The sequence below is a fragment of the Rhinatrema bivittatum genome, chromosome 12 (genome assembly GCF_901001135.1).
Source record: "Rhinatrema bivittatum chromosome 12, aRhiBiv1.1, whole genome shotgun sequence".
NCBI lineage: Eukaryota > Metazoa > Chordata > Amphibia > Gymnophiona > Rhinatrematidae > Rhinatrema > Rhinatrema bivittatum.
Genome location: NC_042626.1, coordinates 4,747,056 through 4,765,383, shown reverse-complemented (window position 1 = coordinate 4,765,383; position 18,328 = coordinate 4,747,056). Strand labels below are relative to the sequence as shown.

The 18,328-nt window shown below is 49.3% G+C and overlaps 1 protein-coding gene across 1 annotated transcript; it reads left to right on the top strand.

The window, feature by feature from the left end:
• The first annotated feature begins 8,866 nt into the window (after positions 1-8,866).
• Positions 8,867-13,357, top strand: LOC115074497 (protein FAM72A-like). The gene is made up of 4 exons (XM_029573992.1): positions 8,867-9,444; positions 10,922-10,999; positions 11,268-11,392; positions 12,118-13,357. Exons 1-4 carry the CDS (start codon positions 9,293-9,295, stop codon positions 12,210-12,212), a joined length of 450 nt encoding a protein of 149 aa, XP_029429852.1. The 5' UTR covers positions 8,867-9,292; the 3' UTR covers positions 12,213-13,357.
• The last annotated feature ends 4,971 nt before the right edge of the window (positions 13,358-18,328 follow it).

The following is an 18,328-nucleotide window of genomic DNA, read 5'->3' as shown; positions in this document are numbered from 1 at the left end:
CCCGGTCTGAACCAGCATGGAGAGTCCTTCTCCTCATTACCTGTCCTCCCTCAGTCACTGCCCCAGCACTTGGAGAGGGCAGACATGATATGATACCCCTTCCTCATTTAAGAAATATGTAAGAATCTCTGTGCCCAGCTCTTGGCTTTCTGGGGTGATCCCACTTCAGGGAATACTTTCACAGGATTTACGCCCGACTGGGCATCTCTTAGAAAAGGTCTGAAAGCATCGCACCTGCCCGATCGGAGCTTTCAGCAGCTCTCGCCACAGAAGGGGGGTCAACGCCATGCGCTGGGCAGCGAACATTTCAAGGCTCCTACCATACAACAGTTTGATCCACTCCAGCTTTTACCGTGAGCTTAACGAGTTTCACCCACCGATGCCGAGCTCACACGTGCGGCCTGCAAGACTCAAAGTGTAACCCAGCAGGAATCGTGAATGTTCCCTGCTGGTGGAGAGATCCTCGCAACTCCCACGCAGAAACCCGCCCCCTCCCCGCCAGGGGGTGATACAGAACATAATCCCACGGGGAAAAGTGCACAATGTAACCCCAATATTTAAAAAAAAGGCTCCAGGGGTGATCCGGGTAACTATAGACCAGTGAGCCTGACTTCAGTGCCGGGAAAAATAGTGGAAACTATTCTCAAGACCAAAATCGTAGAGCATATAGAGAGACATGATTTAATGGAACATAGTCAACATGGATTTACCCAAGGGAAGTCTTGCCTCACAAATCTGCTTCATTTTTTTTGAAGGGGTTAATAAACATGTGGATAAAGGTGAACCAGTAGATGTAGTGTATTTGGATTTTCAGAAGGCGTTTGACAAAGTCCCTCATGAGAGGCTTCTAAGAAAACTAAAAAGTCATGGGATAGGAGGCGATGTCCTTTCGTGGATTACAAACTGGTTAAAAGATAGGAAACAGAGAGTAGGATTAAATGGTCAATTTTCTCAGTGGAAAAGGGTAAACAGTGGAGTGCCTCAGGGATCTGTACTTGGCCCAGTGCTTTTCAATATATTTATAAAAGATCTGGAAAGGGTTACAACGAGCAAGGTGATCAAATTTGCATTTGACACAAAATTATTCAGAGTAGTTAAATCACAAGCGGATTGTGATACATTACAGGAGGACCTTCCAAGACTGGAAGATTGGGCATCCAAATGGCAGATGAAATTTAACGTGGACAAGTGCAAGGTATTGCATATAGGGAAATATAATTCATGCTGTAGTTAGACGATGTTAGGTTCCATATTAGGTGCTACCACCCAGGAAAAAGATCTAGGCATCATAGTGGATAATACTTTGAAATCATCAGCTCAGTGTGCTGCAGCAGTCAAAAAAGCAAACAATGTTAGGAATTATTAGGAAGGGAATGGTTAATAGAACGGAAAATGTCATAATGCCTCTATATCGCTCCATGGTGATATCACGCCTTGAATACTGTGTACAATTCTGGTCGTCGCATCTCAAAAAAGATATAATTGCGATGGAGAAGGTACAGAGAAGAGCAACCAAAATGATAAAGGGGATGGAACAGCTCCCCTATGAGGAAAGACTAAAAAGGTTAGGGCTGTTCAGCTTGGAGAAGAGACGGCTGAGGGGGGATATGATAGAGATGTTTAAAATCATGAGAGGTCTAGAATGGGTAGATGTGAATCGGTTATTTTCACTTTCGAATAAGAGAAGGACTAGGGGGCATTCCATGAAGTTAGCAAGTAGCACATTTAAAACTAATCGGAGAAAATTCTTTTTCACTCAATGCACAATAAAGCTCTGAAATTTGTTGCCAGAGAATGTGGTTAGTGCAGTTAGTGTAGCTGGGTTTAAAAAGGTTTGGATAAGATCTTGGAGGAGAAGTCCATTAACGGCTATTAATCAAATTTACTTAGGGAACAGCCTCTGCTATTAATTGCATCAGTAACATGGGATCTTCTTAGTGTTTGGGTAATTGCCAGGTTCTTATGGCCTGGTTTGGCCTCTGTTGGAAACAGGATGCTGGGCTTGATGGACCCTTGGTCTGACCCAGCATGGCATGTTTTTATGTTCTTATAATTGCAAAGTTCTGCCCGACCACAGGATGTGGAAGTGCACCTCCAGGAACTTATCTAGTGCTCAGGAAGCCTAAAGGTTGCCTCTGGGGGATGGGCGGGCTGAATACAGCAGGACCTGAACGAGCCCCGCCGAGCCAAGTCCTTGCTGGGCTGCAGAGAAGCGCCACGTTTACCACACGCAGCAGCTGGCATGACGCGGAGGGCTGCTGCATTATCCACTTTAGGTAAAAAGGAGTGCCGACATCTTTTTATTCATAAAAGAGCAGGGAAATAACGCGATAGCCTCTAATAAAAAGGTCTCAGCTAGAGCTCCTGTGCTCACCTGGACTCTCCTCTCTACGTGGCCCAAACTATTTTGTGGAGACGCTGCTTAATTTCCCTCTGTTCTTCCGTTTCAGATCCTTCTCCTGCCATCTGTGTAAAGAGGGACCTTCTCCAGCCCTACAGGAAGCCAGGGAAGGGGAAATCCGGCTTCTCTGTGCTTATTGCAAGGAGGAGAATTTCCTTACCTGCAGACAGCCCTGCATGGTGCCCTCCCCTGCCCAGCCTCCAGCAGAGTCCTTCATACGTTCAGGGGGTCACCAAGCTCCCCCGCTGCTGGAGGCTTGTGAAGCCGCTGCATTCTTGCACAGGGTGGGCACAGTCTGGGGAAACGCTGAGCCAAGGCTGCACGCTGGGCTCACAGAGCAACACACCCCACTCTAGCAATTGAAAAAATATTATCACGTTCTCTGTTGCAAAACCGTCCAGAGCAGTGTACGAGCACGCACAGGCTGAGCAAAACAATACGTTACTAAACAACCATCCAGACAAGAGAATACTGCACCCTCAGGCACGCACTTCCCCACCCCCCACAGCTATGATCTGCCCAGCCAAACATGCACCAGAAACACATCTGATCTTTGCTGTGTGTTAGAGCCTTCATCGACCCCAGGCACAAAAATACCAGAAACATCTCCTCCATACTTCCCAGCCCCTCCCCTCCCCCAGTCCTCTCTCATCAGGGCACAGGTGATCCCCTCTCTTCAGGTCCAGCAGGAAGGGGGAAAATCACTCAGAACAAGGTGAAAGGGAAAACCACAAAGAAAAGACTCTGTCTTGTAGAAAGAGTATTTGGGGCCAATTGTTTCGCTCCAGTAGGCGTGTAGCAGGAACTGGGCACACAGGTCTAGATTTCAGAATATCTACAATGAATATGCAGGAGATAGATTTGCATACAATGGAGGTAGTACCTGCAAATCTATCGCATGCATATTCCTCGTGGAGATCCTGAAAGCCTGAGCTGACAGCAGTACTTGGGGAAAATGTTGGATTGTTAATAAAATATCATTTACAAAAAAAAAAAACTGCCTGTCGCTGCCGTTCAGCATTAAACATTAAAGCAAAGGCAATAGACAACCCTGTGGACCTAAATCTGCATTCCCTGGAGGAGACACTCAAATACTTCAAAAGGTACAAATGCACAAGAGGCTCAAGTTCTAGATTGGCACGTGAGGCTATGTTCTAGATTGGCACGCGAGGCAAACAATGCACGCAAGGCAACAAATGTACAAGAGGCTATGTTCTAGATTAGCACGCGAGGCAACCAGTGTACAAGAGGCTATGTTCTAGATTAGCACGCAAGGCAACCAGTGTACAAGAGGCTATGTTCTAGATTAGCACGCGAGGCAACCAGTGTACTAGAGGCTATGTTCTAGATTAGCACGCAAGGCAACCAATGTGCACAAGAGGCTAGGTTCTAGATTAGCACGCAAGGCAACCAATGTGCACAAGAGGCTAGGTTCTAGATTAGCACGCAAGGCAACCAATGTGCACAAGAGGCTAGGTTCTAGATTAGCACGCAAGGCAACCAATGTGCACAAGAGGCTAGGTTCTAGATTAGCACGCAAGGCAACCAATGTACACGAGGCTAGGTTCTAGAGTAGCACACAAGGCAACCAATGTACACGAGGCTAGGTTCTAGAGTAGCATGCAAGAAAAGATTCATGAATAACATTAGAAACTATTTCTTCACAGTGACCAATCTCAAGAAACCCTGGGATAAAGGACAGAGGATCCTGAGCAAGAGAGAAATGAGAGAACCGCCAGAGATCAATCAGGAAGAGCTGATCGAACATCACTCTCTGCTTTGTCGCGGAGCACATGAACACAGCTGTGACTGAGGGGCAAAGGTGAGTGTAAGCCTCACTGAGTCCAGCCAAACTCATCCAGGGGCTGTCGACCAACTTGCTTACAGGTCCTAACAGCATCACTTTTAGCTGTAAGTGATAAATATCTTTTCAAAAGGAACTATTAACATAATATTTCCATATCTTCTCTGGCAGAAGGCGGCACCCAGCCCTTGTGGCCTGATCTGTATATAATTCAGTGCTCTTTGGGGCAAGGACCCCATAGTCTTCACGCCGTTGTCCTCACTAACAGTGGGATATAAATAGCCTTATTTAATGTTTGTATTGTTTATTTATGTATTTAACATTTATTTATTTATTTAGCATTTTTTATATACCGAGGTATAGCAGAGTTGCCTTCACTCTGGTTTACATATAGAAACAACATGTTTATATACCACAATTCATGTAGCAGAGTTACATATCATTTCGGTTTACATTAGAACATTGAACAGGCATGTAAGAATGCAATTATATAGAACAAGGGAGATAAACTAGGATCAAAGTAACTGGGGAGTAACGTGCAACGAATAAATAGACAAGTAATGGTAGTCTGTGTAGAGATTACATTAATATTGTTAAAGATCTAGGTGTATATTGTTGTGACAAAGTCTCGGTACATGGAGAACATATTAGGATTGGTAGTTTGCGATGTTGGACTCTGAACTTCGTATGTAGGAGGTAAATCCCCCATGAAGGCTTCAGTAGCAGGATGTTATGTGGCTTGCTCAGAGTCACACAGCAAGTGGTGGTGGGACTGGAACCTGGCTCTGCAGTTTATCATCTCTGTGGTGTTACTGTTACAGAGTGGCTGGGTGGGGGGGGGTCTTAGCCACAGCATGGGAAAAGCTTTTGGAATAAAGCCCCAAGAATACCAGTTATTCATTGCTTTCTTCATATACTGTGGCTCTCCTGAGGGACTGGAAGTGGGATGGAAAATACATGGGCCTATCATCTTTGAGATTACTTCTCAAATCTGCCTTTATCCTACCTATTTCGGGACAGAAACACAAGCTGAGGTCGCCTTGAACTCATCAGGATCCCCATCTCCCCACACACATCACAATCACAGTCACCCAGCAAAGAAACCACCCATGCAAGAGACGAGCTAAACCTGCTCCAGGGCACCGCACCATCCACAGGCTGCTGAGGGAAAGAGGGGGAATGTCATCTTTACATGCCCCATCCTCACCATCCACCATCCCAAACCCCACCCCGAATGCCTAAAGGCAGAAATATACTCGTCCACCTCTCCCCAAGTCAGGGATTACCAATGGCTCTCCCTCAGAAAAAGGGATTTAAGACCAAAGTGAATTCAGCCAGCCTCACCCCACTCCCTCAAAAACCCTTTCAGACGGGAAGGTCCGCAGGCTTAACCCGACGGCCCCAGGCCATCAATGGTTAAATAAATCCGGTCTCCTCCCTTTCCTGGGGGGAAGGGGGTCATCGGATGCCAATGCACTCACCTCCATGCCCCGTCTAACCTCCGCCTTCGGGAGGCAGTGCCACCCAGCAGCCCCCGGGGAAAGGGTCTGCTAAACCTTGCTGGGAGGAGAGGAGCTGCAGCGTGCAGGCTCTCTCGCGCTGGATGGCGAAGTGAAGCGGTATTGTGGGGGAGACATGCTGTGCGATTTCCTGACACATCCAGGGAGGCTCCGGGCTTACCGGGAATGCTTTCCACAGGCTGCAGATCCTGCAGGCTCCCTCCCCCACAAAGCTCGTGCTCGCCTACCTTTCACTTGGGTGTCATATTCAGCCAGGATTTCTTTCTCCTTTTTGAATTTCGCAGGCGACGTCATGTTTTCCTTCCCCCAAAAAAAGCGATCGCTTGGATTGGATCCTCCAAACAAAAAATAATCACAATTACAGCAACGAAAACAAAACAAAAAAAAAAAGACTGCAGTCCGTCCCTTGTCTTTCCTGGTTTCAATGTGGCCCCGGAAGGGATGGCTCAATCCATGGGGAGGGGAAACCCTGCAGCCCTCAGAGGCGGCCAACGAGTCCTTCCGCTTCTCGCCTGCTAAATCCCGCAAAAAAACGGCGAGGACGGAAGGCGGAGCGGAGTCCGAGCGACCTGCGCCACCGATCGCCCGCGGGGGGACCGAGCCGTGCCCTGGCACACGGGGAAAGCCAACATTGCAAAGGCGGAAAAACCCAAGGCTGCAAATCAGTGCATCCGCAGAGCCTGACGAGCCGCACTGCGCCCCATCCCTCTGCGGCGCTGTCCCGCAGGGGCCCGAGTCGGCTCCGCTCCTCCGCGAGGGGCAAGGAACCCTTCCACGAGCAGGCGGGGTGAGACTGGAACTCGGCTCTCACTGCCCGCCCCTGCCCCACAGGCTCCACTCCCTTTCCCTCTCCGCGCCAGCGAAGACCGCGGGGACCGTCACCTCCCCCCTGCCCCAGGGAACCGCATGCAAGATTCCAGCGCAGCGCCAGCCCCGCGCTTTACCTCGCCCCGCGCACCCTCACGCGCCAGGGCGCCTCATCCCTCCACGTTTTCCAGCCCCAAAAAGCCAAAGGCAGAACTTTTTCGCTTTCCCCCAAAACTCCAAAGCCTAGGGAGCAGCTAATCCCGCCCCCCAGCCCTTTACTTCAATAGCGGCCAGCGGAGGGGCTGAGCGACGACGCTCAGAGCCAATAGGAAATAGGTGTTGCTCCGAGGGGCGTTTTTCTCAAGGACGACAACTCTGTCTTTGACTGATGATCCTCTCCTCCAATCAGACGTTTGAGATGGAAAGGGGACAGGCCGGCGGGGCACGCCTCCGGATTAATTGGCCAATCAGAGCCCAACGAAGGAAGGTGCCGCCTGACGGCGGAAATCGCGATTATAGCTATTTGGCCGTTCTGACGCGCACGTTCCAGCGCAGGAAGAACCAACCAGAAAGCGAGGCTGGGTTCCGCTCAGCCAATAAGAGCGCGGGCGTGGACTTTTTAAAATAGTCGGACCCCAGTGTTGTTAGGGTTGGTGTGAGAGGAGTTGGTGTGGGGTCTGCGGGTCATAGAGAGGGAGGCTGGGGACAGAGGGTCGGGGGGGGTGCTCAGTGAGAATGCCCTGGGGCGGTGCCTCTCGTTAGTGCTGAGGTTATTTAGGGGCAGCGAGCAGGGCTTGGTGAGGGCTCCCAAAGGCTGACGGTGGCACAGGGTCTAGAGGTCGGGGGTCCCTGGGGGCAGTATCTCTCGTTCACCCTGAGATCTAGGGGCAGAGATTGAGGAGTCCTAGGAGCAGGGAGGACCTGGGGGCAGTGCCTTTCATTTATCCTGAGATCTAGGGGCAGAAGGAGCCGGGGCAGTGCCTTTCGTTTATCCTGAGATCTAGGGGCAGAAGGACCTGGGGGCAGTGCCTTTCATTTATCCTGAGATCTAGGGGCAGAAGGACCTGGGGGCAGTGCCTTTCATTTATCCTGAGATCTAGGGGCAGAAGGACCTGGGGGCAGTGCCTTTCGTTTATCCTGAGATCTAGGGGCAGAAGGACCTGGGGGCAGTGCCTTCCGTTTATCCTGAGATCTAGGGGCAGAAGGAGCTGGGGCAGTGCCTTTCATTTATCCTGAGATCTAGGGGCAGAAGGACCTGGGGCAGTGCCTTTCATTTATCCTGAGATCTAGGGGCAGAAGGACCTGGGGGCAGTGCCTTTCGTTTATCCTGAGATCTAGGGGCAGAAGGACCTGGGGGCAGTGCCTTCCATTTATCCTGAGATCTAGGGGCAGAAGGAGCTGGGGCAGTGCCTTTCATTTATCCTGAGATCTAGGGGCAGAAGGACCTGGGGCAGTGCCTTTCATTTATCCTGAGATCTAGGGGCAGAAGGACCTGGGGCAGTGCCTTTCATTTATCCTGAGATCTAGGGGCAGAAGGAGCCGGGGCAGTGCCTTTCGTTTATCCTGAGATCTAGGGGCAGAAGGACCTGGGGGCAGTGCCTTTCGTTTATCCTGAGATCTAGGGGCAGAAGGACCTGGGGGCAGTGCCTTTCGTTTATCCTGAGATCTAGGGGCAGAAGGACCTGGGGGCAGTGCCTTCCATTTATCCTGAGATCTAGGGGCAGAAGGAGCTGGGGCAGTGCCTTTCATTTATCCTGAGATCTAGGGGCAGAAGGACCTGGGGCAGTGCCTTTCATTTATCCTGAGATCTAGGGGCAGAAGGACCTGGGGCAGTGCCTTTCATTTATCCTGAGATCTAGGGGCAGAAGGACCTGGGGCAGTGCCTTTCGTTTATCCTGAGATCTAGGGGCAGAAGGACCCGGGGCAGTGCCTTTCATTTATCCTGAGATCTAGGGGCAGAAGGACCTGGGGGCAGTGCCTTTCATTTATCCTGAGATCTAGGGGCAGAAGGACCTGGGGGCAGTGCCTTTCATTTATCCTGAGATCTAGGGGCAGAAGGACCTGGGGGCAGTGCCTTTCATTTATCCTGAGATCTAGGGGCAGAAGGACCTGGGGGCAGTGCCTTTCATTTATCCTGAGATCTAGGGGCAGAAGGACCCGGGGCAGTGCTTCTCTTTCATCCTGGGATCTAGGGGCAGAGAGTGGGATCTGGTGGTGACTGAGGGGTCCTAGGGGCAGAGAGGAGCAGGGGGGACTTGGGGGCAGTGCCTCTCATTCAAGCTGAGATGATTTAGGGGCAGGGAGGTGCAGAGAGGGGGGGCCTGGGGGTCAGTGAGGGCATTTCTCATTCGTGTAGTGATTTAGAGGTAGGGAGCTGCTGCTGCCTCGTTTATGGGTCTGGGGGCTTTGCTGGCTGGGGGTCAGAGCTGGACGGATTTACAGTAATTGTAGGTTCCCAGGCGTTGAGGCCTGTCCTGCTCCTTGTTTTCTGCACCAGGCAAACATAAACTCCATCTATATATGTATCTATCAATTGGAGAAACTCCACTCCGGCTTCCTTTGAGCAGAGAGATTTTTAGATGAGATGACAAACTCTGCCTCGCCAATGCCTCTTGCTGGGAGGTGCTAAACTGTCAGTACTGGAGCAGTTAGGGTGGAATATAAGGAGCTTGTTCCTTATTTATAGTGGTTTCTAATTCCACCTCTAACCTTCAGGATAAAGTGCCGACTGCATTTTTGAGCTGAAAGAGACTTGGAGTCATGTCTAGCAGCCCTTGTAGTTTTAAGAATCGATGCGTCTCCGTCTTGTGCTGTACGTTTTGCCAGCATGTTCTCAGCTCCAGGGGTATGAAAGCTGTGCTGCTGGCTGATAGTGAGACAGAGCTCTATTCAACTGATATTCCCCCATCCAGGTAAGTCACCTGCATGCACCTCGGGTGCCTCCGCAGTAAGTCCTCAGATCTCTGAAGGCCTTTTAAACTTAAAATGAACTTTAGGGAGACAGATGTTAGATGGAGGGAGTTGTCTGGTTTTTTTTTTCACCCTCCCCAAAAAACAGATTTATTGGGTGGGGGGGGGGGGGGGGGAGTGGTAAGGAGGTAAATATTCTAATGGTTCAAATGCAGTCTTAAAAATGAGCTTTGACACTTTGGAAATCTTGGTTAAGTGGTGACCAGACATTCAGAGGCTCAGAAGGATCTGTCCAAGGACTTGCATACCTCTTCTAATTCCCAGATTTCTGTTCTTACTCTCGAATCCCAAAAGGTGGATGATATACTTATCTTGTTTACAAAATGCAGCACACATCTTCATATATTGTGGCCGATGCAACGAAGTACACTCAGCGAGGTGCATAGGTTTGGATGCGCTAGACTACTGCCTGATAAAATAAGATTAGAGAGTTCAAAATGTGTACCCGATAGTGCCCGGCAGATGTAAATTGCATGTAGATGAGGACATTAGATATTACCCCCAATGCATTTAAGTGCTAGGTACCCAATGCCTACTCTTTAACGCGGCTAATTTAACTCCAGGCTCAGAGGTGGCGTAAAGTCAGCTTGCAGTCAAGCGCTCATGAAAAAATAGGTTCTCTGTGTTGTGATAAATGTGTCACTGTACTGCTTGTGGTGGAGAAAAATAATTGGCTATTTTGACTTTGATTAAAAGAAACCCAATTTTCTTATGGCCACACAATTCAGATGCCCATAGCAAGGGGTGCCTAATATTTTGCTGAGCTAAATTATAACAAAAAATAAAGTGGGATGAAAACACTGATATTGGGTGCTCAATGCAATAAACTATTGAGGGCTAGGGATGCTCGGTTCTCAGTTAGTGTGCCCTTTTACCGCTTGCATCGGGTGCCCAGGAGATGTGGCTGCACGTGTGTTATGACAACAGGCGCTCACTGCTAGTGCCCATTTTCAGTGTGTGTCTTACTGCATCAGCCCCATTGTGTGGATATTGTCATACTATCACATTTACCCGTCCTTAGTGAGATTTCAGGGGAATATCTGCCCAGCCATCTCATGCAAAAATGCTTGAAGATAACCCTTGACTAGTTGTCCTGTTGCTTCACATCCCTGTGGTAAGATAAGACACCTCAATCTGCAGCAGTTGACTAATTTTGTTTAAGATTTTTTGCCTGGATTTGTTTTCATTCATGAGGAGAAAGAGGTGTCTGAAGGCTGTATCTGGCTGTTGGAGTACCCAGTGGGGTGAAGTGAGAGAGAGGAGCTAAGTAGGATGAGGGTATCTAGCTATCCATCCACTTAGTATTTGGAGGATAAATTGTTAATATATTAGTTGAAAATGAAGGGTTTTTCCTGGACAGAACAACAGAATCCAGCTTCTGCTGAGCTGTAACCCTCTTGTATTACACTTTGCTTCCAGTGCTGTGGACTTTGTTGGGAGCTGCTATTTCACAGACATTTGCAGATGTAAACTGAAAGATGTGGCATGTTTGAAATGGTAAGTAAAGGATCTCATTTGTATCCCATGGGTCACCAGTTCATGAAGTACTGTAGTGAGCTCCATATACACACACCAGAAACACAATCCCCCGAGTAAGGTTTTTCACACTTGTATTTTCTGAACAAAGAAAACCCAGCTTATTTTGCGTATTGAAATAGATTCTTCCTGGATGACTAGAGGGGCACCTTATAGCTTACTGTACACTTGACTTTCAAGCTGTGTTCACTGCTGACTTCTCTTTTTGTGCTTGGTTTTGCTGTACTAGTGGCAATGTTGTAGGTTATCACGTGATTGCCCCATGCAAATCCTGCCTTCTTTCATGTAATAATGGCCATTTCTGGATGTTTCACGGCAAGGCTGTTTTCGGTGTCAACAGACTGGATCCCTCTGGTAAGAAACCCTACAATAACTCTTAAAACGAGCCCGGAGCAGCCGTGTATGAATGGGCCTTATAGCTGTGCTTAATTCAGAACCCCCTTTGGCTCTGTGCAGCTTCAGTCCAAAAAAAGTTCTTATCTTCAGTTGCCGATTTGTCAGTACCCAAGGCATTGCCATCTGTGCTGTTCAGTTGGGTCGCTGTCTATCTGTGCTCCTGCCCGAGATGTGTGGTATGGCACAGCTAGGGGCTTAACTGAAAAGAGAAATGCAGCTGGAGAGACCCTTTGCTGAGCTCAGGGAAGCAAGAATAGGGTTTATTTTTAAAGCCACACATGCACCACGAGGTCCTGATGAGTGAGATCAAGAATATTTAGTAATATTTCATGCAGGTAGCAAGCAGACTTGCCTTCCATTAAAAGTAAGAGGCAGGGACTAACCCAAACCAGAGAGCAGATTTCAAAGCACTAATCTACTTGTACTAGAACATAGCTCTGGCAAGTCTCAGGTTTCCAGCTATGCATAAAACTTGTGGTCATGCTTATCCTGCATCCTGTCAGGTTAGGAATGGATTTCTTAACTTCCTTTTAAGTGTAAGATTGGGGAGGACCAGTGCAAGAGATCATTTCACTGAAAATGTTTAGAAATTGTTAAGCATGGCAGGAGAAAGACAGACATCCTTTTCTAAGTCTACTGAGCGAGCCTCTCTGGTATGGGAATAAAAACTACTTCCATTTCAGGTGTGGACTTGCTTCTGTGGGGAAACCTGCCGGCCACAGAGGAAAAGGAATCGGATGAAATATTCAGCTTTGCAGAGGAAGAGTGTATCAGATAAATGCCCAGATTCAGTGACTTCTGTAGAAAGCTCATCTGAGCTTGGAGCCTGAAAAAACTTGCAGCTAAAGGAACCAGAAGAAAGCTGGATCCTAACTGCCAACTCATGATCCTCAGTGCTGCAGAGAGATCACTGTATCCAGTCCTAATCCAGAGCTTCTCTGCCTTCCGGCGCGGCTTCTGAACTCCGCTTCTCCTCAAGGCTCGCCTGTGGTTGGACTTCCTCCGCCTGTCTTACATTGCGTCTGAGCTGCAGGCAGGGTGCTGCCACCTGCATTATCTCTGGTCCTGAAAACATTTGCATGCATCTCTTAAAACAAGCAAACTCCTCTTTGGATGCTGTCCTTGTTCGCATTATTCTAGCAGTATTGTGCCTGTGTTACATTCCTTGCAGTTTGCTGTAATGCTTTTCACATAAACAGCATTGTACAGTGCTACACCTCCCAAAGTGTGATTTATGCATCGCTGTTTGAAAGAGAAGGTGGAATTACACTTGCAGCACAGGACACCCCCCCCAGATGTGATGCACGCAATCTCCATTGCATTTCACTTGCCTCTCTGGGATAAAGCAGAGAGGGAGGACATGAGAGGGGCTTTCAGGAGCTGGGTCCCCTAAGCCCCTGCAGACAGTCACAGTGAGGAGGGGGGGTTTTTTCCTTGCTTTGCAGACGTTATCTGGGTTAACAAGTCTTAAGCTGAGCTGGACTTTTAAGGAAGAGAGTACGACACTGCTGACTTATCCTGTAGGTGTCATGGGGAGGCCGAGCAGTGGGATGGGAACGAGGGCAGCCAGAGTTCAAATCCCACTGGTGCTGGAGCAGGGACTTACCTTGTGTCCCTGAATTATGACTTGAGGGAGGGATGGAAAGTTAGGTTTTTAAATCCCAAATTAGGTGTGGAAATGTGGAGAATGATAAATGAAATGTAACTTAAGAAGGATCTGCCCCAGCTCGCTGTGAACCACGGGTTAGTAATGTGAGAGATCTTCTCTTCTCCGATAGTTAATTCCTGGCGGGTGGGAGAACAGCACTTATGTCTGCCTTCCTTAGGACTGTAACTTCTCTCCTTCAGCACTCGCATCTCTCTCTTCTCAAGGAAGTCTTGCCCTCTTCTACCTCCACTACAGGAGGCAACTTGGATGCTGCTTATGCTGAGTGTGCAGTATCCACAGGGGCAGGGAAAATGCTTTTATTAAATCTCCCAGTCATTTGCTTCAATCGATGCTATTTTAAAATGAAGTAATTGGATTGATTGCTGGTTAAGTCCCAAAGCTGCTGTTGTAGCCTTGCACTAAAAGCAGTGGCACGGGAGCGTCCTCTTCACTGAACAGGGCTTCTTAAAAACCCGGCCAGCAAAATGCAGACCCGTGTTGGGACTAAGTAGCCTTCCCTCCCTCTGTGCCCCATCCTGCATGCCACGGGCTCGCTGGGAGCAGAGTAGAAAGCGAGCCGGGCTGGGGCCGACCCTCTCATTCACAAAGCTTCCGCATTCTGGCGCGATTGAAGGGGGGGGGGGGGGGCGGCTGAAAAAATCTCGGTCTAATTTTTTTTTTTTTTTATTTAACAATTCTTTAGATTTTTTTTTTATCTAGAATTTTACTTCTGCCTTTTGAAATATTGCAATGTAAATTCTCAAAAGCACAAATATAACAGTTAACAAAACAAGTTCTTTCTTGGTATAAACATGCATGTAACCTAAACTGGTTTGGATTAAAATTAAAAAAAACCCACTAGCGGTGCAGGGGTCGCCAGAGCACAGAGCAGGCTGGTCCTGCTGTAGGCCTGCTGCTTGTTTAATACCACTTTTCTCTTTCATGCAGCAGCTCATTTGCCTACTGCATTGCGTGCCCAGGACAGGTGGGTGAGTGCACGTTAGGAAAGCTGTGCCCAGTCTGGATGCACGGTTTAGTGCGTCTGTATGGCATTGGCCTGACTGTGAGGTGCTGTGTCCAGGGCAGGTGGGTGAGCGCACGTTAGGAAAGCTGTGCCCAGTCTGGATGCACGGTTTAGTGCGTCTGTATGGCATTGGCCTGACTGTGAGGTGCTGTGTCCAGGGCAGGTGGGTGAGCGCACGTTAGGAAAGCTGTGCCCAGTCTGGATGCACGGTTTAGTGCGTCTGTATGGCATTGGCCTGACTGTGAGGTGCTGTGTCCAGGACAGGTGGGTGAGCGCACGTTAGGAAAGCTGTGCCCAGTCTGGATGCACGGTTTAGTGCGTCTGTATGGCATTGGCCTGACTGTGAGGTGCTGTGTCCAGGACAGGTGGGTGAGCGCACGTTAGGAAAGCTGTGCCCAGTCTGGATGCACGGTTTAGTGCGTCTGTATGGCATTGGCCTGACTGTGAGGTGCTATGTCCAGGACAGGTGGGTGAGCGTGCTTAGGAAAGCTGTGCCCAGTCTGGATGCACGGTTTAGTGCGTCTGTATGGCATCGGCCTGACTGTGCGGTGCTATGTCCAGGGCAGGTGGGTGAGCGCACGTTAGGAAAGCTGTGCCCAGTCTGGATGCACGGTTTAGTGCGTCTGTATGGCATCGGCCTGACTGTGAGGTGCTATGTCCAGGACAGGTGGGTGAGTGCACGTTAGGAAAGCTATGCCCAGTCTGGATGCACGGTTTAGTGCGTCTGTATGGCATTGGCCTGACTGTGAGGTGCTATGTCCAGGGCAGGTGGGTGAGCGTGCTTAGGAAAGCTGTGCCCGGTCTGGATGCATGGTTTAGTGCGTCTGTATGGCATTGGCCTGACTGTGCGGTGCTATGTCCAGGGCAGGTGGGTGAGCGCACGTTAGGAAAGCTGTGCCCAGTCTGGATGCACGGTTTAGTGCGTCTGTATGGCATTGGCCTGACTGTGAGGTGCTATGTCCAGGGCAGGTGGGTGAGCGTGCTTAGGAAAGCTGTGCCCGGTCTGGATGCATGGTTTAGTGCGTCTGTATGGCATTGGCCTGACTGTGAGGTGCTATGTCCAGGGCAGGTGGGTGAGCGTGCTTAGGAAAGCTGTGCCCAGTCTGGATGCATGGTTTAGTGCGTCTGTATGGCATTGGCCTGACTGTGAGGTGCTGTGTCTAGGGCAGGTGGGTGAGCGTGCTTAGGAAAGCTGTGCCCGGTCTGGATGCATGGTTTAGTGCGTCTGTATGGCATTGGCCTGACTGTGAGGTGCTATGTCCAGGGCAGGTGGGTGAGCGTGCTTAGGAAAGCTGTGCCCAGTCTGGATGCACGGTTTACTGCGTCTGTATGGCATTGGCCTGACTGTGAGGTGCTGTGTCTAGGGCAGGTGGGTGAGCGTGCTTAGGAAAGCTGTGCCCAGTCTGGATGCACGGTTTAGTGCGTCTGTATGGCATTGGCCTGACTGTGAGGTGCTGTGTCGTGCTGCTAGTAAATGGTGGAGCCATGCCATCAGGATCTTCTTGAGCTACACCCAGGATGGAAATTACAATTTTCTAGTTGTTTTCCAGTGTTACATCATTCTCTCATCTTGTCTGACATAAGAAAATGGTTCCTTATTGGGGCCTGTCTTTAAATTACCCGGGCAAACTCGGATGTGTAAGGGGGAGGAGCCTCATCCATTTGGGTGTTAATTGCTCTGCACAGGAGCCGTGCATGCACCGTGCTTACAAATGCAGGCAAAGCAACCCGAGTCCTTTGAACTCCAGGATCCTGAGTGCAGTAATTCTCTGAATGCTTTGCGGGCGTTGCTTCAGAGGGTTTTAAACCACCTTTGCCTGCCCGGGCTTCCTTTTATTTTGGCCCTGATTCATTCTGGCAAGGCAAGTGGAGGCTTGAGGAAGAAACTGAAGTGGGGCACCTTTTCAGCGCTGGGTGGAAAGCTGCTTGTGCGGTAATACAGGCTCCAGTGAGGGCTTGTGTGCAGGGTGAGGGTGCATCTCGGCATCCAAAATAAAGCAGTGCAGCCAGGGAGCCGAGGCACGAGGAGGGCAGCAGAGGGGGCGCTGGCTATCTGCCTTGGCTTTATTCTGTTTGGGTACTTTTTACTTGCCTTATCACTCAAACACCCAAGCCAAGCTCCAGCGTTTCAAGAAGTTACCAGAAAAGATAAATTCAAAATAAATGCACCGTAGCTAAACCAAGTAGCATGCAGTAAAAATGTAATAAAATACATAATGGATATGAATGATGAAGCCCCAATCAATTGCACAGTTTTAGCAAGGTGAAACCAACAGCTGTTGAGCAGGTAAGGGAGAATGGACAGGGCCTATGGTTCCCCCTGCTACCTCTGTTGCAGTTACTGTAAAGGAAATGAGTGACCGATTGCAGCTCTCAGGCCCTCTGACCCTGTCCAGGTTTCCACATGGAAGGTGCAACAGCTCTGGATGTCAGGTCAGGAGGGGCAGCTGGAGAATTAGGGAGCAGGAAGCTCAGATCCTGCTTCTCCCCCCGATGCTGCGTGTGAGCTTGGGAAGTCACTGCACCTTCCATTCCCTCGGTTACAAACTTAAGGCCTGACTTACTAGGGCTTTTCTCCCAGTCTGGATCTGTGGGGAAAATGTTTATTAAACCAGGCCATTAGCTTGTAGCCCACCTCGAGCTCGGGGTTGGAAACAGGAGTAATTCAGTGCTATCCCAATCTCTCCCTAGTGCTATGATCGCTCATCTGTATGGCTCGGCTTCCAACACCAAATAAATAACTAAACTCTTCCGGGGGGCTGGAAGCAAACTGCAGCTGTCATTTGTCTCTGCGCGAGGAGGTGGGCTGAGTCCCTGTCTGCTTTCTCTCTCATTGCAGAAGGGGAGAAAGCCCTGTTATTGTGCAGCATCTTGCACAGCCCTGCCTGGCTCACAGATTCAGTGTCTTGGCATTGCCGTCAGCCTCCACACCTCGCCCTCAGCTGCTGTAGCTCCATTCTACGTGAAACAGCAAGTTTAGCAATGAAGGGCAGAGCCAAAATCCTGTTCTAATGATGGATGGTCAGGGTTAAGTGTCTTATTCATGGTCACCCAGCGTGATCACTTTCACTGCTTTGTGCTCCGATCTCTAGGCTATTAGTGCCAATCCCTAAATGTAGCACAGTTAGGATACTTAATGCTTAATTTGTATAGTTAAACAAAACTCAGTTTAATATTTAGCTGTAGCCAAAAGGCGCTCTAATCAACCCCCATTTATGAATCAGTGCAATCAGGCCTGATCAGTGCCGTATACAGAGGAGCAAAATGAAAAGTGCCTGACAGCACTATAAGTATATCGGGCACTTCTGCACAGCAAATCTGAGCGCTCTGCCACACCTCCCCGGCAACGTGTTACATTAAAGCAGCAGCTCTGGGTCCTGCTAATAAAGAGGTGTTTTAGTGCATAGATTCTGCACTAGACAGGCTCCTCTAAATATTTCTTCTTTTTAAATAAGAAATGTTAGCACTGTTTTATATGCCAGAGGCACTGTTGGCAGAGGACGTGCACTTCACACAGCAGCTATTTGCCAGCTGGCTGAGTTAGTAGGACAGTAATGATTAATCTATGCAGAGAATCTGTAGCAAGAACCCCCGGGCCAAGAGTGCACAGGAAGCTGCCTTCAGCTTGGTGCCAGCCCTCAGCCCTCTTCCTTCTGTGCACAGGATGGGAGTGGGCCCTGCAGGTACCACCGGCAGCTAGAGGCATCACTGCCTGCCATGCCTGTGCAGAAGGGCGATCTCTGCTCAGCACAGGGGTGAGGGTCCAACCAGGAGAGGTGAGCTGACTCCAAGCCACCAGCAAAAGAAGTCAAAGACCCTTTATCCTCTCGCACCTTCCAGTTTCCCTAATTGCTCACTCAGCCTCCTTGCCCTCAGTTTTTTGTCCGAATAGACCTCAGTAGCTTCTCTTCTCAAGCCTCTCGTTGTGTCACAAAATCTCCCTTATTAGCGTCATCCCTCACTTGTAATGTAGCAATAGAAGAGGTTCCCCACTGTTTCAGTCCAGTTAAATGTTCATCATCAGGATAAAACCCCCAGTTTGAGGACCTCCTGCAGTGGCCCTCTGAATCCAGAACATCTCCTGAGCTGCAAACGGATTTCCCCGCAGACATTTCACTGAAGTTCATTGCACAAAACACCTGGAACACTGCTGGTTTTTGCATATCACCCAGTAGGCAGAGATTTAAGGACATACAATGTTCTCTCTGCCCCTGAATGTCCC